The following is a 25927-nucleotide window of genomic DNA, read 5'->3' as shown; positions in this document are numbered from 1 at the left end:
CCTTCTGTTTCCCACCACCTTTTGTTACATATGCAGAGTGTCCTGATAAGTTTACTCTTAAATTTTACCATAGGGTGAATTTACCGTCGACTAAATTAACCCTAAAACTTATGTAGGTGGTTGTATCAGATATGCTGATATGTGTGATGGTGATGAATTAAGTTACTTAGAAATAGGTAATATGCTGGGGGAGCTTGGTGAACGTGATTTAGTGACAGTTAGTTATAAACTCCCCAACTCTGATTTGGAAACTGGTTTATGCCCTTTACGAAGTGATGTCAATGTATTAGAAATGACTAAAATTGTCCCAATAGAGAAAATTGTGTATGTGTATGTGGTGAATGAAAACCTAGGAACACAAGACTACCTCCCTTCAAAGCAATATGACTTATCATTTATAGAATATCCCTTCAATCTTGAATTTGAGAATAACCAAATGAAGCAGCTGTTTGAATTGAGGGAATGTACACTGACATGATTAATGTTAAGGTTGTTGAGGGGGATGGTGTTGTTCCAGATCAGGTAGTTTTTAAAGAGGAAAGAGAAGATGAATGTAGTACTGATGGTGATAGTTTTCATGGTGATAGTTCTAACATGGACAGTACAGATGATGATGTTACTATATGAAAAAATGGAGGCCCTAAACCTTTTGAAACTGATGAGAACATAGGTGGGGCCTTTGGAGAGTGTGTTTTTGATGTATCCACCATGATTGGATTTGTTACTGATGATCAAGTCATAGGCCCTGAGGAAGAATTCAGTGATTATGGTGGTAGTAATGTGGAGAGAATGATTGCTAATAGCAGTGATGAAGAAGAGATGATGGTATACCCTATGTTCAATGAGGAAACAGATATGGAAGATCCTCACTTTGAGTTAGGCATGCTCTTTTGCAGTGATGCATCTTTAGGGTTGTTGTGAGACAACATGCAATTGTGCATAGGAAGACATTAAAACAACTTAGAAATTTTGGTGTAAGAGTAAAGTTCATATGTGAAGGAAATGGATGTGGTTGGAAGATCTATGCATCTCCAGTGAGGAACACTTCTACATACCAAGTAAGGACATTGGTGTCAACTCACACATGTGCACCAACTTTTAAACAAAAACAAATGAGTGCAGCTTGGTTGGAAAAACAATATGAGAATGACGTAGGGATGAATCCAACATGGCCCCTGGCTGCATTTCAAATTTTTTTATCAATGATTAGCATTGTCAAGTGAGTATAAGAGTTACATGGTCAGGATTCAAACAAGGAGAGATAAAATGTTGATGACTTACTCATTGAATCCTATTTGTCCTGGTGCAATGAGAAAAATGAATAAGTAAGCACATGATCACTACTTTTGAATGTATTCTATCTAGGTTATTAGCTTATATACTTTTATGTCCTAGGTCCATGTCTTTTATAGGAGGGTGCATGGTGTAATGGTCAGGAGACTCAACAAATTTGGTAACTATGACTGAAGGTGGTTATGAAATGGCTGCAGACATGGATCAACACACTTTTGCATATAGAAAATATCAGCTCATTGGTCTCCCATGTTATCATGCTTGTGCTTTATTTGGACATATCTCAGCACATACACAAGACATACACTAAAGCAATGTTCTTATCCTGCTACACACACACAATTAAACAAATTAATTCTGAGCAATATTGGGAGAAAACTGGGATGAGTGCTATATTACCTCCTATAATTAAAATTGCACCTGGTAAACCTAAAAATAAAAGAGACACTAAAAATAATCCAAGACCATATCCTAGTGCCACCAAATTTGTGAGGAGAAATACCACAGTTAACTGCACCTATTGTGATGAAGCAAAGCACAATGCAATAAGCTGTCCAACAAAGGTACATATTTCAATAATTTTGATGTATTTGCTGTTGCTATTTTATTTATGTGCTGCCATTTTATATGAAATTAAATATTAACTTTTGTTAAACCTTTTAAGGATTTAAGAGTAGTCTAAATTTAATGCATTATCTGCTTACCAAAATTGGTGGGAGTTTTGTGTCAGAAATTGGAAAAAAAACAAGGTGCTCATGTCAAAACTGCAAAAGCTGCTACTAAGAAAAAAAAATGGCACTTCTGGAAAACTATCAACTCCCAATGCACCTAAATTGAAGAAAAAAATCAAGAGTGGGAGTTATATATGAAGGAGAAAGTCAAGGTGGGATCTTTACATCCTTCTCCCAACCTGTTGTGATGTCTAATTCACCACTTGGTATACAAGGAACTACAAATGCCAAAACAGGTCAATCAACTACTACCTTCAAAAAAATTGAAGCTGCTGCTCAAGCAAGGAAGGACCAGTTGAGCAAGAAACCACCATGGAAGTTGTAGTCTTTTTCTAGCTTCATTTATTATTATTGATAACCTATCCTATTTTTTGGTTTATGTTACATCTGTAACAATTAAATGGAATTGTTAAAATTGTAACATATAATTTATATTTAAGAGATAGGCCATGTAATTAGCAATGTAACATTGCTTTTTGACTTATGTCAACTACTTTTATTGGGAAATAGGCAATCTTAAATTGTTTGACCATTTATAAGTTTTTGAGAAAGTGGGTGATCATGGTATTGGTGGTTCAACACCTTGGTAACATCCTCATTTACATGCATTTACACATTGTGGTACTATTTAAAGACCTCAGTTCATGAATTGCACATTCATCTCTAACTATTTCATTACACATACACACAATTATCATCAAATATGTCAACATGGAGCAAGCCCAATGTTGGTTCAGTGGAGGTTAATGTGAAAGGGGTGTTTAATAGGTCTCAGATGAGGTCAGCAGTGGGCTGTGTGATTAGAGATTCTGATGGCCAGTGGTTAAGAGGATGAAAGAGCATGATTGGTCTTGCAGTGCCAATCACAGCAGCACTGTGGAGCATTTTCTATGGTTTAAAACTGACATGGGAACACCAAGACAAGTTTGTGCTGGTGGAGAGTGATTGTGAGAAGGCTGTCAATTTGGTCCTCAATTCGAATCCTTCTTTTGAGACGTATGAGTTAATCTGCATGATCAAAAACATCATGTCTGAATCATGGGAGCTTTGCGAGCTTATTTACATTCCCTCCTCTGCAAACATTATAGTTGTTGCTCTTGCTAACAATGCCATATCTGATGATGGTGGCCTTGATGAGCTAACTGTGCCACCATCCATCATTAGGCCAATTTTGGCTGCAAAAAAAGATGGCTTAAATCCTAGTTTGTCACTATGTTTGTAACTGTTATGGCCATGTAATAAATCCCTTATTATCTAAATAAATGGCCATTGATTTTCTTCTTGTTTTATCCCATAATAACTGATGCATTATGAACAAAAACATGCCATAAAATTTTATTAAACTTGTAAAAGTACAACATTCAAATTTCTAAATTACAATCCAAGCAACTAGTGCCTCATTACTAATTACATACATTCATTAAACTTAAAAACGGTACACCCTGTACATATTCTAGACTAATTCATTGACATTACACTTGTCCTTGCTTGCAATGTTAAAGAACAACCCAATACAAAATACAAGGATAACATACAATAAAATCAAACACTTTGGTGACCCCTGCTTCATCACTTGCACATTTTCATTGAAACCCCTATTTGAATTATTCTCAGCTTGAAAGTTTTCAAGACCTTTGCCTCGTGCTAATAAACCACATATCACAGCTCGACCACGAGGACAAACGGGATCCTCGATCCATCGGAAGTAGTTGCACCCTATCCGACCTCGAACGCAACCGTCGAATCTCCTCCCGCATTATTCTTAGCCCAAGCAGTTCGAATTATCACCAAACATCCATATAAATAATATTCAACCATTAAACAACAAAATTAAGCTTCATTAAAACTCTAGGGTTAGGGATTTATAATTTGGAGGTAATTTTACCCATACATATTGATCGGGTTTCTTTTTAATCGGGTAGTTATAGCCGTTGTGGTACCAAATTGCATTTTCATCACCCACTTTCTGTAACTTTTGCAACTAACAACTAACGGTGTTAATAGTCATTGGACGGATGTACATAAAATGTACAGAAAAGGAAATGTTGGGTACACAGTTTGCTATATTGAATAATTGAGGTACACAAGTTGCACGATGAGCAAACTGCAGGTACACATCCTGCATTTAACTCAACTATAAGACATGCTAAATGGTAAATGTTTTACTATTTTATTTAACTTATATTCGTGTATTTATTTAAAGTGTCTATCTCATTACTTTAAATAAAACTAAAGTAATTAAATTAAAATTAGAATGGTAAACACTCAAATTTATTTGTTTGGTAGTAAGGTTCTTATTAATTTTATTTGATAATATTTATTTATTTATTTTAAAAAATAAATAAGTGAAACTCATGCCAAAATTAGAGAATTGTGAGAACAAGTTTGTAAATTGTCCGCAAAGGTTGGTTCAGTTGGTTAAAGAGAGGTGATAACTATCATTTTGGTCACATGTTCGAATCCTACGGAAGGAGAATTTATGATTATGCTTCCTGAATCAGAGCATGTCGTTTAATTGCTGATCACCGGCGGCATCACACCGTCGTTCGAGGATTCCAATCTAAATTGCTTTATTATTTTTGATAATCATATAATAAATGAAAGGTTTGTCTAGTGTGTGCCCATGGGCACACATTAAGCACTAAATTCTATGAATTTGGAGTATTTTTATTGGTGGAATTGATGTAAATGCAGGGGGTCCATCAACATTTATGATTGAAAAACCAATCAAATTTTGACACATATCTTCTTTTTGTGTGCCCATGGGCACACAGCAGAAAATTCGATAAATGAATTATCAAGTATTTCAATTTTTGATAAAAGGTGAAATTCAGTTTCTGATTGATGTCGATACTTAATTTGTTGTTAATATCAAAAGTGATATTGATATATATGATTGATGTTGATTTCAATACTTTAGTACTGGTATGTTGTGAGCATCTAAGTTAGTATCAATATCTAATTTGATGTAACATTAAAATAAGTATTGATATCATGACTGGGTTTTGAGTAAAATGGATTTAAGTTTTTGATTCAATCCATAATCACTGTTTCATGTTGTTGTTTACGATATTTCCGTAAACATTGTTTTACGAGTCTTATTCTCGTCAAGATTCAAAGTATTGTTGAATCATTTTCCCTCAAAAATATTAAAAGGGTTTTGAATGCAAATAAGGAACCAATTCTGGGATTCCTTAACTAAATTTTCTGATTCAACAATTATGAATTTAAATGTTCTACTCTGTTGTAGATGTCGGTTTTTATATCAAAAGACCTTATATATGTTATAATGAACTTGCTGAGCATTTCTTTCGTTCATACTTGCCCGTTTTTTCAAAATTTAACCTTCCAGTGAGGAATGACTTGCGCTGTTAAGTTGCGTAATTCGAGAAAGCAAAAAAAGAAGCTTTTGGAAGGTGGTTGGTCCAGGATTTGCGGAACTAGAGTAAGTTTTATTGTATAAAGTTGTATATGTATATATATGTTATGTTATTTAATATTTGGGCCTATTATACTTCTTTTCGAAGTTATACTAGCGGGTTAAGTTTTGAAATTGAGAATTGTTGAAAAGAGTTTTAAAAGAAAGTGAGAAATTTATTTGTGGAATTTGGATATCTTGTTTCTAGAAATGTAACCTGAAAAGATCTTGGTGTATTTTTGGGGTCACAGATGTTATATTTCAATAATTAAGAACTGTTTACTGTTAAACACGTTGTTTTGGATTAAGGTTTCATTGTGATGACCAAATCCTCCAACTCCGGATTTGAGGGCGTTATAGGTTGGTATCAGAGTTGAGGTTATAGTAAACTAGAAATGAGAGTGTGTAGGAGTGTGTATAGTTATGTAAGGACGCTTGAGCTCATATCGAGTTCATGTTGGACTATTAGATATAGTACCAACGAGTAAGCTAAGATAGGCGCATTCGTTTGAGATGGTTGTGTTGAGCTGGACAAAACTCCTGGCAGTTGCAAACTTCTATTGTGGAATCTTACGAGACTACTATGATTCGATGACGATAAAGATTATCGATATCCTTGTAAAATGAAGAAGTGTCTATAATCGGATGACGAGTTAACAGAAGAGTTCAAATAGAAGATAAGTCTTAAGACCTTGGCAATACCTTCTCTTTCTATAATTTCTTTTGACATCTCTCAAAAAGAGGTATCTGTTAAAGAATATAATCCCTAACACCTATTTTCAATCACGTAATGTGTCAGAAGCTATCATGAAGCCTTTTTCAGGTTTTGATAGCTCTATCAAGTTGCAATATTGAAATTTTCCACCTTTCTTATATGGTGGATATTTTATTGGTGATACGACACCATTTAGCCATTTTATGCCAGACTCTTATTTTCTGGATTCCATTTTTCTCCAGAAATATTAGCTTTGAAACCTTTTCAGTTTTGATACGAGGATTGCCCTAATAAGTCATTTATTAAAAATTATTTATTATTCATTTGATTTTGAGTTCATTTCATATTCTTTTAGTCTGGCTGAGATGAACAACTCTAACTATAGGGGACACAAGGTATACATGTCTGTGTGATAGGAGTTGGATGGGACGTCATCACTTGTGTGTGTTGTGACTACAAGAAGGTTAACAACCTTTAGTAGTGTCTTAATTTGGACACTCAATACTAAGTTCATTTGATCATATTGATCTCTCAGTTATTCTTTCATTTCAACAACACTTTCTTAAAAATTCAGAATTTTGGTAACCACGATGGTGGAAAACCCGTTATGATATGAAATTATTTTCTCTTTGGAATTTCATGATTTTATTATCTCAAATATTCGAAGGTATGCCAATCAAATTGGGTTGAGTTATCCTGGTCAAGTCAAAGTAAGGCTATTTGATGGGATTACCAAGAGCAACAGTGGATTGCAATGCGATTAAAATATCAGTGGCGTATAACGAATTCCGTCTATTTCTTTACTTCTCTCTCTATTTATCAATATCTCTATCTCTCTTTCTTTTTCTTTCTCTTTATCTTCCTCTCTATTCTTCTTTCTCTCTATCAGTAAAAGTGATTCTATGGAAAAATTGGTCAAATGGTATGTGAATAAATAATTGATTCTATGAGAAAGAACGATGGCGCGGAGTGAAGCTCCCGTGATAAATGTGTTGTATAAGGAATTTCAGTATTATTTGAAATTTTGAGAAAAGCTACTTATGCAAGATTAGAAAGTTGGCTAGAAGATCTCTAGTTTTCTCTTCTGCTGATTCTGAGGACGGAATCCTTATAAGGGGGTAAATTGTAATATCATGTATTTTTCATAGTTATTATTATTATTATTTGAATATGTTTATGTGCTTTTCTAATTTAGAATGAATAAAATGGTGGATATTTTATTCATGTTTGACGAGTTCGTGCCATTAAATGGTAATGTGCTAATCGTTAAGTGTTGTATCGATCCTTGTTCATTTCTGAAAATATTTACTTAAATGTATTATTTTTAAAAGTTTATTTGAAAATCGATCCTTTTATCGATATTGGTAAAACTGAGTGTAATTTCCAGTCTTGGGGATCGAGTAGATATTTTACTCGCCTCAATATTTATTTGTAGAAATATTATTTGGTATTTTACATGTGTTCACCCGGGCATAGGGTGAGCTTTACAAATATTAAAAATAATATTTTACAGCTATTTTTCTACGTGTTAAATGAATTATTACGTGTTTAATATAAATTAAAATACGTATGGCCATGATTTAACATGTGACAAATTTATATGTAGTCCCGTAAGGACCGGAGTGTTTTTCAGATACTCGCTACGTGTTTAAAATGCATTTGTATGAAATTACCCGCAATCTGAACGCGTGTTCATTAGCGTCTTTCTCGAGGTACTGGTTTTATCTCATTTTATGTGTGTTTCCATACATTATATGAGTTTTCGGGGGTTTTTTTTGTTAATTTAAGAATGTTTCGGTTTCTCAAAAATAAACGGATGGGGACCCACCGGGACGTCAAAACCCACAAAATTCATATTTTTATTTTTATGAGATCGTACATATTTCAAATATCCATTATTTTTGCATTGTTGGATTATTCATAATTTTTGGGGAATTTTGATATAAATTTTACATTTATTTGATTTTAAATTATTCCCCATAATTACTAGTTTTGGGCTAATTATTTTTATTAAATGATATTATTAGGCCCCAAATAATTTTAGGGGAATTTTTGTGTAAGTATAAATAGCTTTTTATTTATTAATATAATTATTAAAAATCAGATTTTATTTTATTTTTCAAAAAAATCAGAAAATCCTTTAATATTTGTTCTGAATGTGTTCTTGAGAATCAAATCAGTTTTGAAGATGATTCTGAGCTCCAAATCTCACATATGATTAACCAATATGAACCCCTCTATCCATACTACATGTAACCATCATCAAAATCATCAAACGAGTAGTAAATTTTCAATTTCAAAAATTAGGGTTTATAGTCGAATTTGGGGGCGTTACAGGGATCATATTATTCGGATACAAACGGATCTCGGGTATACGAGGATCAGATCCAAACTAAATATGAGCCGGTACCGTATTTTTATTTTCTAACCGGATAGTTTTTGATCAACGGGGTAGTTTTTGATCCACCGGATACGAGTCAAATATGATCTATTAACATTAAGTATCATTTTTATTTTAACTATTTATATAATTATTAGTATAAAAAATATTATATTATAAAAAAAATAAAAATTTAAATCATATTTTGTGAAAAAATAAAATTTATATAAGATATTAAGAATTATTAAATGATTATTTATTTATAAATATAATGAGTTAAAAATAAATTCTACATATGGGGTTGAAATGAATATGATTCATGGATCATATTTGGATATTCAGGTAGAATCATTTTATAAAAAATTATATGACACATAATTTGAGTGAGTATATGATTGCTCATGTCCGAGATCATATTTTATCTGAGCTTAATTTTTCCGCCAGATATGAATCGTTTATAAAACGGATATAAGACATGCATCATATTTTCGAGTCGGATATAAGACGAGATACCGGATAGTCCGGATCAATTCACAGCCCTGCATGTATAATGTACCGCTAATTTATAAATCTCCAAAATCGATTCTACTCATTTATGTTTTGATTTAAATCGAATAAATAGTATTTTTGAGTACTCACTTTTTATTTTCAATTTTTCGATCAAATACTCGTTTAATTTAAAATATTTTGATATTCGATTTCCAAGTACTCGTGTAAGTATTTGATTAAGTTAAGTTAATCGGTTCTTGGTACCGCTTTAGAGCATCTCCAATAGTCTTTTAAACCCCTCTTTAAATATATTATAAAATATTGACTCTTAGCAACTTAATGTGCATTCAACTCAAACAACACTCCTTATATCCACTCTTTAAATAATATTTTAATATTAAAATATCTTTATTAATGAGAAGTACAATACAAGATGGAGAGAGAAAGTGGTTGGTTGTATTATTTTATAATAAAATATAACTTAAGAGTAGATAGTTGGCTCTTAAAAGAGATGAGAGAGAAGAGACTCTTAAAGTTTTAAAGAGCGTCAGTCTCTTGGAGCTCCTATTTTATTGATGCTCTCTATTTTTCCACTTAAGAGCTTGTTTGAAGAATTTGTTGAAGATGCTCATACAAGCTTTTATTCTATAAGAAAAACATCATATGAGTCCCCTGTTTCTCGCACAGATCAGGAAAAAATACTCCTGCACATGTTCGAACATCGAGATCAGTAAACCCTAACTAATTTGTATTACAATAACTAGCTTACAAGATCTTAAAAATAGTTCTTCGATATGTCTCATTGCATATTGTAAATTCTGAAACTTAAATACTCGATCTCTTAATCGAACCAAGCAAGGTTGAGCAAAACCTATTCGGAACCGAAAAACTGAACCGAACAGTGCTAATTCGTTTCGGTTTGGTCCTGATTTTTCAGAAATTCGGTCTATTCGGTCTGGAGCGAATAGACCGAAATAAAATTCGGTTCGGTCCGGTTCTTGTAAAAAATATTTTGGTCCTGACCGAAGAGACCGAATAGACCAAATCATAAATACTATAATTTTATATTGTATATATTTTACAAATATCTTAAATATTATAATCATAAATTTTAATTTGTAATTATATTTATATACTTTTAGAACTCTACATATCACCTTACTTTAATTATATTTTAGATTTTATAATTTTTGGTTAAAAAATTTAATATAATTTTTTTTTTCAAAAAATTTGACTCGTTCGGTCCAAAACCTGACTGAACCGATTCGGTCCGGTCCGGTCCATAATATAATTTTGGTTTGGTTCGGTCCAATAAAAAATAATAATTCGATTTTTCGGTTTATTCGGTTCGGCCCGATATTGGATCTCGGACCAAACCGACCGAATGCCAAGCCCTAGAGCCAAGACTTGACTTATAGGCATTTCAAAACTTAAGAACGAGTCTAATACTCAGGGAACCCAAGACTTGCATGATTATGACCATTTCAGCAAACTTTGAATCAATCCGATACTTAATCGATTGGTTAGGCTAGTAAAATTTAACTTGCAAATTATGAAAAAAAATTGATTTCTAATTAACAAATTAATCTCGTGCACGTTTAATTCACTGAAAAAAATTAGTACCTTCTCTTGTAGCCAAGTTGAAGTATAAGTCGACAATGTTAGGGCAGTTCTGATTACAAGCAGTAGAGCAAAGCTTGGCAGTGAGCTGTGGCTCGAGTAAAGAATCAGAAGATATTCCGACTGAGCTACAATCGACACCGCAAGCATTGACGCACGAGTCAGTCTCTATGTATTCAGCCATTCTTTCCACAACTACTTCTGATGTCCTGCATTCATACTCTACCATTCCGTGTTTGTTCTCCTGGTTTTCAAGAATGCATCTTTTTCCGGATGATGAAATTGAGAAGGAACACACATTTGTTTGCAATTCCTCGCATATAACTTCACCTGTAAAACAAAAACCTAAATTATTAATTAATGGTAACATATTTTGAATTTCAAAATGATAGGCCATAAGTAATCAGACTCAAAGGAAATGTTACAAAAGCCCAAGTAAGGGACACCCCGGACGCAAACTGGGGTGGTCCCCGGGACACGTGGCAATTGACAAAAATGTCAATTGTCTCATGTTACCAGAAATGAAACAACTACATCCCAGCCGTCCATGTGTGTAAATCTCAGTTTACCCCAGTTGCAAAAGGACAGTCGGACCTCACTTGCCATTTGAACCATCCAATCACTCACCAACCAAGAATTATCAAGGGCTAGGATAAAGAGGTACAAATCCCTAAAACCTTAAATTTGGGGGGCCTATAAAAGGTCCCAAGAAAAAGGTTTTAGGGGTTGGAAAATATTGTCTGATATACACACATATACACATACCACTATACATATATTTTTGAATAACTCATTCTTCCCTCTTTTTATTCTTCATTCTGCCCGTAAGGGTTGGCTCAGTTGGTTAAAGAGGGGATAACTATCCTCTTGGTCACAGGTTCGAATCCCACGGGAGGAGAATTTATGATTATGCAACCGCTTAAATGCGGTTTACCTTGCCTCCTGAGTCAGAGCATGTCGCTTAAATGCGGTTTACCTTGGTTCACGTGGTTTGCAGGCTATTGCGCGTGAGCCCGTAGGGTTTACCCAGTGCGTACCCGAAGGGTAGCGGCTGCGGGTTACCTACGTTAAAGAAATCTCATTTTTACTCTCACACCGGAGTTGTCTTGGGGCCACAACCCCCCTCTGGTTCCATTTTGCAGCACCCCATCACAACAGCTTAACCACACACGTTGGCCACGTGGACGAGTTTCGAACTCGAGTGAGAAGGGAGAGTACCGGGGAAGAAACAGAGTTATCACAAAATATTATCAAATTCAATACTTGAACACATTTTATGTTGGATACTTTCGGCCTAGTCCGAGTATCATACAATTGTTTATATATGAAACATTCAAAATATGTGCTTGTACATGTGCAGGCAGTGACTACATTTAAAATGTAAAATACAATCTAGTCATGACCGAAACCAAAACCAAAACCAAAACCAAAACCGTAACACACGAAGTACATACCTAGAGTAGCTTGAAAGATGAAAGCAGCAGCTATGAAGATGATCAATGAAAATATGATTGAGGAAGTCATATTAAAATTTATTTCTTGAATTTTACTACGAAGAGGAGGGAAATATCGAAAGAGTATAAAATGTTGTTGGAGCTTTCGAAACGTGTATTGTGAATGCTGCAAGTTTGTAAATATCAAACTATGGGATGTCAACAATCAAGGTGTCGGTGGATGCAGCGACCTTTCGAGAGTATAATTCTCATGGAGTGGGCATAGTTGCTAGAGACTCAAGAGGTGCTCTGGTGTTGGCCAAGACAGTATATAAGATGGGGATGGTAGGGGCGGAAGTGGCAGAAACCATGGCAATAAAGGAGGCCCTCAGTTGGATCAAGGAGCAGCAGTGGCATGAAGTGGTGGTGGAGTCAGATTGCCTGGTGGCAGTGAAAGCTTTTCGAAGTGCAGTGGTTATGGCTTCTCCATTCGGACGGCTTATTGTTGAGTGCAGGCAATTAGCTCAATAAATTAACACAGTAAATCTGTTTTTCGTTAAACGTTCTGCTAATATGGCGGCTCATGAGTTAGCTCGGTTGTCATGTTCATTTTCGGATCGAATATTCGATAGGAGTTCTGTTCCTATTGGTGTCGAGGTTGTTTTGAAAAGTGATTTGAAGTTTTAATATAATTTGCTTTGTTTGTCAAAAAAAATGAGGTGATCTGCGTATTTATAGCAGGGTGAACAATTCGAATTGAATAAGTGCCCGCAAATTGTTGTATTAAGTCGAGAGTCGCGGCGTGTTTTTAGGTTTAAGCTTCGAGTCTGCTTTCTCAGTTCTCAGTTCTCTCACCCAGCTTTTACTCGTATGTATGCTGTATTCTCTTGCGTAACTTCCTATCAATTATTGAATTTATTGATGTAGATATTTGCTAGACTTTAATTGTTCAACTTTATTAAACACAAGAATGTTTCTTCTGTTCATTTCTAAATTTCTTAGCGGTTGAATATTATATATGATCTATTTTGGATCTTCGTCTAATAACTTAAATTTTTAATATTATGGTTGAATATTCAATTTGATATCAGAGTTACAGTATCAGAGCGTATTAAAGCTCAGCAAGACGGTAGTTTTCAGGTTCGATTTTTTGTCATCCTCAAATAAAATTCTAGATCACTAACTGAGATCTTGCGTATGCGCGAACACAATATAAAAAAAATGTATTGCAGAAATCAAATAATATTTAAGGATGATAGATCCAAATAAATTTATATTATTTTTTTAAAAAAATTACTTTAAGATCTACGTAAATTTGGATAGTCGGAAGGTAGTTATTATGTTTCGCTGGGTATGTTTGGCATATGATCTGTTAGATATATAATTGTTCGTCTTTTTTGTACTCATCTATTTATAATATATTATCTTTTCAAAAATAAAGTATTAAAAATTTGGGTGTTGATATTTGAAATAATGTCCAAAATACACTATTTTTCAGCTCCAACCGCCACAAATGTTGATTGACGATACGTTCCGTCCAAAAAACCCACGAAATACGCATTTAGAAGCATCTTTTTAAAATTGTATAAAGAACACGCACATCATAAAGATGTGTACTCAAGTAAAACAAAAAAGGAACGCGCATGTCTCACATACGCTTCACATAATTTTAAAAAAGTGTACACGCAACTCACAGATGCGTATTCTATAGGTATTTTTGGTGGAACATCTCACCAAATTGCATTTTGGGAATTTGCCCCTAAATGGTGCATATTTTGGTTTTTCACCCTTGATATTTTGGTCTCTCAATTCACAATCGTCAGATCAAATTAAAGAAAATTGTTATATATAATTTCAAAAATTATTATTTAACATAAATTCAAATTTTACCTAACAACATATTAAATTATGATTTACAATATATAATGATAAAAATAACGATATACTGCAAGGTTTATATTTTAATATTTATTAAAATTAATTTAGTTAAGAACAAAATCAAAATAAGAATATTCATAGTATCAACTTTCGAAGGTAGTCGTAATAACCAAGTAATTAAGGGATGACTTTAGGTGTTGACGTAGGATGATAAATTAGTTCGTTAATCTGTAATTTGGTGGAAAGCACGCTAATTACTACAATTTCACGTCCAGAAGTCCAAGACTTGTTCAAACATCAGTTTAGTTAAAACAATTGGTCAATAGTCAATACAGAATCTATTACTCCCTCCGTCCCTAAAAACGTTTCCTTTTGTGGTGGACACGTTTGCCAATACACACTTTTGATAGTTAATATTTTTAAATTCGTATTAGTATTAAATATAAAAATTTCACTGTATTAAAGTACTGATAAATACGAATCCAACGAGATCACTCATAACTATGTTTGATATTATAGATTAGATGTAAATTAGTAGTCAATCATTTACCAATAGGAACATCATTTTGGGACGGAGAGAGTATATCTATATAATAGAGCAATTTAAAATTACTAAATTACCCTTCATGATTGTATGTTATAAACTATTTCATTTAATAAACATTTATATATAAATATATATATCTTATTATGATAATACATGAAACTATTATAATAAAGCATCGTTTTCATAAAATAGCAAAAACTAAATCTAAACGAACACCAGACTTAAATTTTTAAGGTTAAATGTGATGTACTGCTAAAAAATTCTAAACGTATTTAGATATAATAAATATAGAATTTTCTTTTCTATGAGAAAAATATTTGAACAAATTTGAGAATCGTTAATATTACGACACATACTTCCCGTTCATGAGATCATGGGTCTCACATCATATACTTCCGTCAAGTTCAATAATCATGTAACTCACTTATCTCGCTTTTAATAAAATACATTAGTTATTTTTTTTAAAAAAAAAACAATTCATTCACATTTTCAGCATGTGGTGAAAAATATTTTCAATCACTATAATGAATACTGCAAATCAAAAATAAGAAATTAAGACAACTAAAGCAAATGAGCTTAATTTTTTCCTAATCGATTAATATGATATTGTCAAATAATTATGAATGTCCGTGCTCGATAGCACCAAATGTATCCAAAATTCAAAACAATTCAACGTACATGTTTTACGAATATTATATATCTGTTATTCGATCCAAAATTAGAAAAAATATAATCTCACAACATAACATATATTTCATTTATGTAATATGAATTCATACGTGAGTTTTGAAAAAGTTTAAGTCTCGCACGGGCTATTGAAACATATAAATCAGAAAAGTTCATAATTATAAGGGGTTGTTTGGTTCGTTGGGTGATATCGGGTTCGAATCAGGAATAGGGTTAAGTTGGTATGAGTTTGGAACTTGATACTTGATATCACCTGTTTGGTTCAAAAATAGGATGAGAATGTATTTCGTTGATAAACTAATTAGAATCAAGAATCAAAAGACATTTAATTATTTTTTTTGTCAATTTATTATTTTAATATTATAATCTAAAATTATACACGATCACTTGATTTAATCAGAATTAGTAAGGCTAAAATTTGTTTTTTTTGAAAATACCCAAGGCTAAAGATATTTTTACAAATATACTATAATTTTTAAAAAAAAATTGCAAAAATACTTTTTTATTTTTAAAAATGCTATTTTCCCATTTTTTTACGAAAATACTATTTAATGCAACTTGATTCAATTATATGCAACTTTTGACGAATTTATGCCACTTCATGTAACCTCAAATGCAATAAAAAAACTCGATTCAACTAGTTGTATGTCTGCTTGATTTTGGTTGATTCTATATTTTTGCAAAAAAAATTAAAAGATAGTAAAATCGCAAAAAAATAAATAAATAAAAAGCTAGTATTTTTGATAATTTTTCTTATTAAAATATGAGTTTATAAATATTTTTACGTAGTATCTAAGAAAATAAAATATACATTCACATTTTTTATTCATCAATATTAAAATTAGAGCTAAAAAAAGAATTATACTTTAGTTAAAAAGAAAGACTAGAGAAAATAATGAAAATGATACCCAAGAGTTTGATTTAGCTTATACTCCCTTCTTCACATGGGTTTCTAAACCCCATACCTGATGGGTTTGAGGAATGAGTTTTAAAATAATTTTTTTTTAACTAAACACATGGTATGAATTTTATCCATTTCAACCTCATACCTAATACCCACATTTGTTGAACGAAACACCCCTAATAGAGGTCACTACACACAAAACTAATTTCTCACGGGTCACAACATACTATATATCTTTTTTACAAGCGTACATAAATTTTAAAATATTTTAGAATAGAGCATGTCCATAATATAGCATGTTTTTGTCTCGCACGGGTTACATAACTCATTTTGATTGTATGTAAATTTCAAATTGACAATAGCCAACTAAACTAGCAATGTGCATATAATCTCCAAATTAATATTGCAAATTAGCAGAAATTGATCTAGTATACCTATTTTAACTCGTATTAAAACTTTATCGATTGCTAGGTTTTTATTATTTTTTCGAGATTTTAACTCTAGTTTAAAGTCCGTTGACAGAGGAGAGAATCACTTCAGTTCCGACTTGGTTTCGTAACGTCCTCCTAAAGTAGGACTCAACTCAGGGGAGTGTAATGTACATGTAGGATTGTGGAACAAAGATAAGTGGGTCCAATGAACATAAAATCATTAGCCTCCATTTCAACCACAAACCAAAAAGAACTAAATAAGTGAAATCCTAAGTTAGATAAAAAAAATATCTGATAAACAGACATTTTTCAAGAAAATCAAGAACTTGAGCGAGTGGCAGAGAACAAGAAACAAAAAGATAGAACAACAACAACAACAAAATCAACAACATCAGCCACCATGATTACAAGCACAGCAACTTCATCAAAGCTGCAATACTTCTCGAGCTTACTCTCACCTTTTCAACAATGCAGTTCTGATACAAAAGCTTTTTCATCATGCAGCAGCCCTAGCAAGAAGAAACAGACCTCTGCAACTACCAGTATCAAGTGCATGGCTGTGGAGACTACGAAGACCGCGGTGAAGAAGAAGAATGCATATGAGATTCAGACCTTGACTGGCTGGTTGTTGAAGCAAGAGCAAGCTGGTGTTATTGATGCAGAGCTTACTATTGTGCTTTCAAGTATTTCTATGGCTTGTAAACAAATAGCTTCTTTGGTTCAAAGGGCTAGTATTTCTAATCTTACCGGAGTTCAAGGTGCGGTTAATATTCAAGGAGAAGATCAGAAGAAGCTCGATGTTATCTCCAATGAGGTCTGGATCATTCCATTACAGTATACTTGATCAAGTGAAAATTAATATTTTTACTTAGAACTATAAAAATTGTAGATTTTTTTATAGCATTTTCGCGTAGTGGATCCCTATAAACAGGCTAGTGGTTCAAGTCTCGGTAGAATCATGGGGGTGTGAGTTACCAAATTTTCTGCAATTGATCATCAGTTCTTTAGGGTTTAGACCTTGTAGAAAATGTATTGCATCTGTGTGTTTTCTATAATGAGTGATCAATTTTTTTGTTTGATCTTTGAATCCCCTCATATGAGAATGAACTAATAAAGAATGGTTTACAAACTAGCAACTTTTGAGTTTTTAATAAAGACATCAGTTTATAACCGATGTCTAAGGGCATATTTCTAGTAGTGAAGTGCAACTTGATCCTTTGTCAGTATATCAAAATTTCTTTAAGGCGCTAAGAAGCTGTGTTTCCTTGTTCTGTCTAACGTTCTTCATAAGGCCCATGTTTTTATTTGTTTCACCTCAAATTGTGTTATGTCAAATTTCTTAACAAGTGCTCACAAAGTGGCTATGCTTGTGTATCACAGGTGTTTTCTAATTGTTTAAGGTCAAGTGGAAGGACGGGGATCATAGCGTCAGAGGAAGAGGATGTACCTGTGGCAGTAGAAGAGAGTTATTCTGGTAACTACATTGTGGTGTTTGATCCTCTGGATGGATCATCCAACATTGATGCTGCTGTTTCCACTGGATCAATTTTTGGGATTTACCACCCTAATGATGAATGCCTTGCTGATTACAGTGACGACGATTCCTTGGTAACAATACTTGTCATTATTTGGTTCTTTTTGCAACATTAATCCAGTACTATGCATATAGTATGTAAACAGATCTGCAAATATCATTATCAAAGTAAAACAATAAACTTGGAGCACATTTAAAATGTAAATTAGCACTCACAATCAATAACACGCTAGATTACATATGTCTGATAAGTAAACCTAATAGTAAGGCTAGAATGAACAACTAGTAGAATGAGTAGAGTCGCCATTCATTATATGCTAAACTGAATCTCAGGCTTAATGAACCTGACAAAAGGCGTGAAAGTTAAGAATATTAGACCTTTCTAATGGTATGATTTATTAATCAATGCAGCTTGACAGTGAAGAACAGAGGTGTGTCGTGAGTGTATGCCAGCCAGGTAGCAACCTTCTTGCTGCTGGATACTGCATGTACTCGAGCTCTGTCATCTTTGTTCTTTCCATTGGAACAGGCGTCTTTGCATTCAGCTTAGACCCCATGTATGGTGAATTTGTTCTAACTCAAGAAAAAATACAGATTCCAAAATCTGGAAAAATTTATTCATTCAATGAAGGAAATTACCAGATGTGGGATGACAAATTGAAGAAGTACATTGATGATCTCAAGGACCCTGGTCCAACCGGGAAGCCTTACTCTGCACGATATATTGGTAGTTTAGTCGGTGATTTCCATAGGACATTGTTATATGGTGGCATATACGGATATCCCCGAGACACAAAGAGTAAAAATGGAAAGTTAAGGCTCTTGTATGAGTGTGCACCAATGAGTTATTTGGTTGAACAAGCTGGCGGAAAAGGATCAGATGGTCATTCTAGAGTTCTTGATATTATGCCTACTGAGGTGAGTTAAGATCTGAATATTGTTAACTTTGTTAATAGCTTGAATTTTTATTTGTCAGATATGTAACTTCAAATGATTGAGCTGATGATACCTTTGTTTCTACTGATGCTTTTGTTTCAGATTCATCAGAGAGTTCCACTTTACATCGGTAGCCCAGATGAAGTCGATAAACTGGAGAAGTATTTAGCTTGACCATAATGTGATCTTTATAAAGAGAATTTACTATTTGAAAGAGATATTGTTTAGGGTTCTTAAAGTGTGTAAATCATAAGAGGCGATTCACAACATTTATTCTAACATATCATCGCTGTTTTTACCTACAGCTTATTCATGTGACTATGCATTACTTAACAGCCACTACCAAAACACACTCCAACAGGATACAAACAACCACAACTACCGCAACAATCCATAGGGCGAAACATACAAAACCCTCCATTAGGGAGACAGTCCCCATCAGCCACATTTCCTTTAGGCAGAAAGATCCTTGACAGAGGAGATTTTTTGTAATACGTGAGTCCATCAGAGCTACGAGTTACAATTTCATCACTAATGATGTTTGAACGAGCAGTCTCAGCGATGGTTTCAACTGAAGCCATTGATACCATTGCAGAGATCAGAACCACAGTTAAAGATGCCCAAAATACCTTCTTCATCTCCATTATAAAAACTACTTGTTTTGCTCTGTGTATCAACATTATTCTTCGCAAATCCTTATATAGCCAACAAAGGGCTGGAGTTTGCAATCGGATCATGCTTTCGTACATTTTTTGTGGACAATGTTAGTAGGTAAAGCATGCATTTGGTATTTGATTAACTAACAATTTCTTTTGCATGTGCATTGTGCAATATGAATGTATGATTACTTTTATGCTGGAGGTTCCGAGTTCTATACCTTCAGGTAGAGTGCAGTATATTCTATAATTTCTCTGGTTATTTCCCAGAACAAGACTTTGGAAAGACAAAAGAACAAAATACAAGCACAGCAACTTCATCAAAGCTCCAATACTTCTCTAGCTCCCACTCACTATCACCTCTCTCACCTTTTCGACAATGCAGTTTCAATTCAAAAGCTTTGACACTGCAGTTATGCGGTGAAGAAGAACAATTTAATGAGATTCAGACCTTGACTAGCCGGTTATTGAAGCAGGGTTAGAGCTGGTATTTTTAATGCAGATCCTACAATAGTACTTTTCAATGGCTTGCAAGCAAATAGCTTCTTTGGTTCAAATGGATAGTATTTTTAATCTTACCAGTGTTCAATGTGCTGCCTAACATTCAAGGGGAAGATCAGAAGAAGCTTAATGTTATCTACAATGAGTTTTGGATCATTCCATAATGGCACTATATAGGCATGATTAAGTTAAATTTAAAGCATATTCGCAAGGGTTGGTTCGGTTGGTTAAAGAGGAGATAACTATCCTCTTGGTTCAGTTGATGCTGCGGTTTCCACTGAATTCTTTTCGGGATTTACCACCCTAATGATGAATACCTTGCAGATTACTGTGAGTCAGTGACAACGACTCCTTGGTATCGGTAAATGTCATTGTATTGCTCTTATTGTAACATCACTATGGGACTAAGCACAGAATTGCAGCTGTTCTTACAGAAGTGAAATAAGTCTGGGAGTGCAGTGTTACTTGTTCTAGTCACTTTAGAATGCAACTCAGCAATCACCAGTACATATTTACATACACTAGAACAATCACCAACATGATTAGAGTATTCATCATTTGCATGTTATATAGAGCTTTACACCATTGATCAACCCGAATTTACCTTTGATGAAGAAACATAATCTGCAAAAATAATAATTATCAAAATAAAAATACTTTAGCAGGTGATATCTACTTATATTTTAATTTTTTTAGTAATATATACTATTTTTTAAAAATAGTAAATAGAATATGTATTTTCATTAAGCGGTCTGCTCATCCTTTTCAGTGTGTTGTCTACTCAACTGTTCACGATAGCTTTATAGTGAATTGTCTAGTCAGCCGTTCATACTTTTCAGTGTGTTGTCTACTCTACCGTTCACACTAACTTTATAGTGAATGTCTAGTAAGCCGTTCATTGATAATGGAGCGTTAAATTATTATTGAGTACACTATATATATAACGAGAAGTGATTTGTCTAGTCAACTGTTCATGTTCTTACCATTTGTTGCTATGTTAAGCGAATGAAATCATCCTTGTTATTGCAGGAGAAACACTTTCATGCTTCTGGGAAGGGCATCTGAATTCTGCATTGTAGTATAAACAAGTCTTATCAGAAACAATTTTTCTCCAATAACCAGGACTAAAATCTGTATAGATTTTGTTGCGGACTTCATACTTGTCACAGAATCTGGTCCTGTTTATGAAGAAAATCCTTCAAATTCCATAGCAAAAAGACCTGAAATTACTGTTATGAATTTATATGTTTTGTTGTACACTACCACTGATCAGTAAAATTTGAAGAGGAATTGGAGGTACCCAAGTTTGGTTCCCAAAACGGTTCCAAAAATATCACATGACATGTTCTAATTGGTCATCATACAATTAATAAGATTGACCCCGTGCATTCGCATCAATCTCACCAATTAAAATAGCCCAAAATAACACATCACAAATGCCACATCATTTTGGGACTATTTTTTGTACCTAATTTTGGGTCCTTACCGGAACTTAAATTTGAAACTAAAGATTGTTTCTGCGTATAACTGCTGAACACTGACCTGCTTCCTTACTTTCAAGTTTCAACTAATACAGAACAAAGAAGCCTTTTAAACTAGCTACAAAACAGAGAGCCAACATAATAGTCACTTGTTTTCGATTTTTGGCATGAGTGCCAAAACCATTTTGTTTTTTGTTGCTGAAACATACACCATTATCTTGGTGCTTTCAGTTAGATGTAATTTGCATTCTTGTGAGATGGTGACTTCATACTAGCTGTAATTGAAACATGAAAATTGTCTTGATTTCAGATCAGCAGTAGGTGCTACCTGAGGCTTCTATATAACAAGCATTCTATAAACAAATTTGTAACTAATTTAGAACCACATTCATCTCATACATATACTAGTGCAATTAGGTCAGCTGACTTGCCTCTTCAGAAAGAGGTTGCAGTTAAGTAACAAAGCTTTAAACAGTATATCCGAAGCTTTACAATCTAAAAGGCGCTTCTGTACCAAAGACATCTGCAACTATTACCTGGTCTAATAAATTAAAATATATTACTAGTTAAAACCATACACTTCGAGGGCATTAGCTGTTAATCTTTGTGCTAGCAAGTTCCTGTGCTCAGTGTATTGTTACTATGTTATGCGAAGTCATCCTCATCGTTGTAATTAGCTTGTAGCAGAAACATTTTCCTACTCCTGGGAAGAACTTCTCTGATTCTTCACTGCAGTATAACCAAGTCTATGTCAGTTTGTTTGTTTTAATCTACTGATAAATGCAGATAAAGAAAGAAAAGGTGGAAAAAACGGAAATACCAGGACTTAATATCTGTATAGATTTTGTAATGGACTTCGTAGCTGTCAGAGAATCTGTTCCTGTTTATAAAGAAAATCCATCAAATTTCATAGCACAAGGACATGAAATTTATTGTGAAAAGTAAATGAAGACTCTCATTACCTGGTGTATTCATGTTTTGCTCAGAAATAATTTCTGTGACAGTAGAAGAGAGCTCTGACAGTACTTGGTTACAACCATTGATGGTATTATCGGAGGTGTTTGGTGATCTGCACAACCATAAGAGGGGATTGATATTCATCTAAATGGCTCTGTATAGATGAAACTTTTGGGGAACAGTATACTTACCCTGAAAGTGAATCTGAGGACGGAGTCCCGTCTGGCTGGCATGTATTTCCTTCACAATTAATTTCAAATTCATTCATGAGTTCGGAGAAGCAAAAATCATCACCAAAAACATCCAAGTTAGGCAAATCAAAGTCAAAACAATCAACTCTCTCTTCAGTTCCGGATGCCATAACCTCACAAGGAATTGGTTTATCCGTCTCCATGGCTACACTGGGACCATCAAAGTCAAGCCTCCCTTTTACATTATCCCTTTTGCTGAAACATCTTTTCATGTTTGTCTTCATTGGTGAGGAAGTAGAAATACGACAATTTCTCTCTATCGAGTAGTAGCCCTTTTGCTTAGCAGGACTGACCGTAATTGTCTCAGAAGCAATGACAGTGCAATTAGACATCATTTGTTGAGGGGTGACATCATTGGTAAAAGGATCATTTGTAACATCTGGTGAAGAACCAGATTTTTCAGGTGGAGAAGAAGTTACTCTAGGAGGTGTAATGGGACCAGATGAATTCATTGGAAGCGACTGATTGTGATGATTAAATAAACGCTTGGCAACACTGGATCCTTGAACTGATGATCTGCTAGGTATATCAACAAGTGACGGCGCATGAACCACAGAATTTTGCAGGCTACTATTTGACACATTGCTTAATTGTGTCATTGTATTTGAATCTGCAAGGTGAAAAAATTAGTAAGTTAAAACTTTGAGGGACATACATAAGGTAGCTATATCTCACGCCTTGCACAATTAAAACGTACAATTAGCTTGTAGATGTTCAACAGCTGATTGACTACGTGATCGCTTTGCAGTAGTAGAGGCATCTGAAGCATCTTTAGACCCCTTTCTCCTTTTGGAAGAAGATGCATTTGTCATAGGTGTAAAGAAATTTCTGGGATTTGCAGGAGTGCTTCTTGGCATAGATGCAGACATTACTACAGAGTTGGGGTACACAGGAAGACCTAATAAAAGAAGAAGAATAAAAAGAACCATTATTCATTACTGGATTAAGTATCATGTATGGAGGCGTACTTATTTATCACTTTATATTTTGGTGCAACCGTAGTTGCATTCCAACACGACTTACAACTTTCTTACACACGTAAATCTGAAACGATGCAAATATTATATAGAAACACAACTCACACGTATTACATAGAAACACAACTCACACATTAATTTACATTTTAAAGAAGATCAGATTCCAAACTTGTAGAAACATGAATTCTGATGATTCCTTGTCCTGACCTTGTATTAGACCTATACCTTGCTTCAGCCTTATTACAGCATTTCCGAGTTAATTTGAACCAAAAAATTGATCAATTCAATTTGATTTAATATCAACAAGAAAAAAAAAAGCCTGCTGTGCACAGCTAATTTATCACAATGATACATTGTCCATGGACAGACTTGCCTCAGCACATCATTTATGCCATTAATAACAAACCTTTCAGGCTCTAACTTATCCCTAAGAAACTCAAATTTCCCGCTTCTTCAAACATTTATGCTACAATCAACATACTCATGAGAGTATGAAACTTGACAAACATTGGCATTGTAATTGAATAAAGCCACACAATTACATGAAACTCATATACCAGGCCAACATAAACACTCCTAAAAAATACCATTAATTCAAAATTCCGCATCACATGACAGGACCAGAATTATCAAGTATCTCTAACATTGCAACATTAAAAATTCTCAACACATATTCTCTCCATAACAAAAAATCAAGACTCAAGAAAAATAGCCATACATTAATCAGCAATCTAACATAACCAACCTACATTCACAAATTAACTTAAATTTCCAAAGCACAAAAATATGAACACGATTAAATTAAAAACTCGAAAAGTACCTGCAGAAGATCCAACAGCTGGATCAACATACGGAACCAAACCCCCCAAATTCCCAACAATTGCTTGTGTCGGGGCAGGAGCAGCAACAGCTAAGCCGGAATTGTAACCATTCATAACATCTTGCATACCATTCAACAATGTCTGAACCCGAAATTTCTCTTGCTCGAAACACATCTTTTCTTGATCAAACATCACTTTTTGCCCCTTTAAATTTATATACTCATTTAAAATATCCGCTAAACTCAATAAACTACTCGGTGCCTACAAAAATCACACAAAATCATAAGACAAAAATCAAAATCACACACACACTAATTACATCCGAAAAATATGCATACATCAAAACCTGCATAAATAAATATGTTCATCAACATAAATTTTTATCAATTTAATAAGATTTGAAATACAAAGCAGTAAATTATCAAACTTATTAATTTACCAATATTCAAAACCCAATGTATTAATTTGTCAAGGTTATCGATTTCTCGAGATTGAAAATACAAAGTAGAACTATATCTAGATTCAAAGTACAAATTAGTAAATTCTCGAGGTTATTAATTAATCGAGATTTAAAATAAATTGAGACTTAAAATGAAAGTAGTAATTTGTCGAAATTTCTAATTCATCGAGATTTAAAATTCAAAGTTGTAATACATCGATTATTTAGTTATCAAAGTTCAAACAGAAAGTAGTAATTTGTCTTAATTTATCGAGATTTAAAATTCAAAGTTGTAATATATTGACTATTTAGTTATCAAAGTTTAAAAAGAAAATAATAATTTGTCTTAATTTATCGAGATTTAAAATACGAAGGAATAATTTATCGAGCATTAATTTATCGAGATTTACGAGTAAAAATGTACCTCGGAGACGGGAGATCGGGAGATGAGATCAGAAGCTTCGATACGAAAAGAGGAGCGAGTAGTAGTGAATTTGTTATCGGAAAGATATCGATCGACAAGAAATGCGATTTGCACCGGTGTGACAACTCCTTTGCCTCTCTTCTCCGATTTTTTCGACTTCGTTTGCTTCCCCATTTTCGGGTTTTTGGTTAATTTAGAGAGCTGATAAAATAAAAATGAAAATAAAGAAACGAAGTTAATGAAAAATGTGAGAAGAGTGTGTGATGTGTGTGTATTACATTGGATCTGTGAAGAAATTAAGGCGGGAAAGTTTTGAAAAATTTGGAGAATTAAAAGGGTTTGGTTTTGGCGGTGAATGTGAAATGTTTGTACTTGGCGGTAAAAGGGTATTTATGTAATTACATTAAGTTCGGTGTTACATTAA

General features: G+C 33.7%; 3 protein-coding genes across 3 annotated transcripts; 1 reads left to right on the top strand and 2 right to left on the bottom strand.

Annotated features, from left to right (window-relative positions):
* Positions 1–9671: 9671 nt before the first annotated feature.
* LOC141677708 (uncharacterized) lies at positions 9672–12170 on the bottom strand. The gene is made up of 3 exons (XM_074483747.1): positions 12101–12170; positions 10650–10976; positions 9672–9730 (listed from the first exon to the last, which is right to left on the bottom strand). The coding sequence occupies exons 1-3, from the start codon at positions 12168–12170 to the stop codon at positions 9672–9674; spliced, it is 456 nt and encodes a 151-aa protein (XP_074339848.1).
* Positions 12171–16802: 4632 nt separating this feature from the next.
* On the top strand, positions 16803–19300 carry LOC141678058 (fructose-1,6-bisphosphatase 1, chloroplastic). The gene is made up of 4 exons (XM_074484250.1): positions 16803–17340; positions 17907–18134; positions 18472–18978; positions 19099–19300. The coding sequence occupies exons 1-4, from the start codon at positions 16927–16929 to the stop codon at positions 19168–19170; spliced, it is 1221 nt and encodes a 406-aa protein (XP_074340351.1). The 5' UTR covers positions 16803–16926; the 3' UTR covers positions 19171–19300.
* A 2639-nt stretch (positions 19301–21939) lies between these two features.
* Positions 21940–25717, bottom strand: LOC141678016 (uncharacterized). The gene is made up of 7 exons (XM_074484201.1): positions 25504–25717; positions 24640–24901; positions 23540–23740; positions 22783–23452; positions 22597–22703; positions 22455–22514; positions 21940–22363 (listed from the first exon to the last, which is right to left on the bottom strand). The coding sequence occupies exons 1-7, from the start codon at positions 25675–25677 to the stop codon at positions 22332–22334; spliced, it is 1506 nt and encodes a 501-aa protein (XP_074340302.1). The 5' UTR covers positions 25678–25717; the 3' UTR covers positions 21940–22331.
* Between the last annotated feature and the right edge of the window lie 210 nt (positions 25718–25927).

The sequence above is a fragment of the Apium graveolens genome, chromosome 8 (assembly GCF_009905375.1).
Source record: "Apium graveolens cultivar Ventura chromosome 8, ASM990537v1, whole genome shotgun sequence".
Lineage (NCBI taxonomy): Eukaryota > Viridiplantae > Streptophyta > Magnoliopsida > Apiales > Apiaceae > Apium > Apium graveolens.
This window is presented reverse-complemented; position numbering and strand designations above follow the sequence as displayed.

Excerpts from the sequence above, each read along its gene's own strand:
- LOC141677708 (XM_074483747.1), bottom strand. The coding sequence starts at position 12,170 with ATGACTTCCTCAATCATATTTTCATTGATCATCTTCATAGCTGCTGCT. Across the intron at positions 10,977-12,100 it reads CATCTTTCAAGCTACTCTAG|GTGAAGTTATATGCGAGGAA; the intron begins GTATGTACTTCG and ends TTTGTTTTACAG. Across the intron at positions 9,731-10,649 it reads CAACTTGGCTACAAGAGAAG|GAGTATTTTTTCCTGATCTG; the intron begins GTACTAATTTTT and ends GAACATGTGCAG.
- LOC141678058 (XM_074484250.1), top strand. The coding sequence starts at position 16,927 with ATGATTACAAGCACAGCAACTTCATCAAAGCTGCAATACTTCTCGAGC. Across the intron at positions 17,341-17,906 it reads TCGATGTTATCTCCAATGAG|GTGTTTTCTAATTGTTTAAG; the intron begins GTCTGGATCATT and ends TGTGTATCACAG. Across the intron at positions 18,979-19,098 it reads TTGATATTATGCCTACTGAG|ATTCATCAGAGAGTTCCACT; the intron begins GTGAGTTAAGAT and ends CTTTTGTTTCAG.
- LOC141678016 (XM_074484201.1), bottom strand. The coding sequence starts at position 25,677 with ATGGGGAAGCAAACGAAGTCGAAAAAATCGGAGAAGAGAGGCAAAGGA. Across the intron at positions 22,704-22,782 it reads TCCTCAGATTCACTTTCAGG|ATCACCAAACACCTCCGATA; the intron begins GTAAGTATACTG and ends ATGGTTGTGCAG. Across the intron at positions 22,364-22,454 it reads TATACAGATATTAAGTCCTG|TGAAGAATCAGAGAAGTTCT; the intron begins GTATTTCCGTTT and ends GTTATACTGCAG.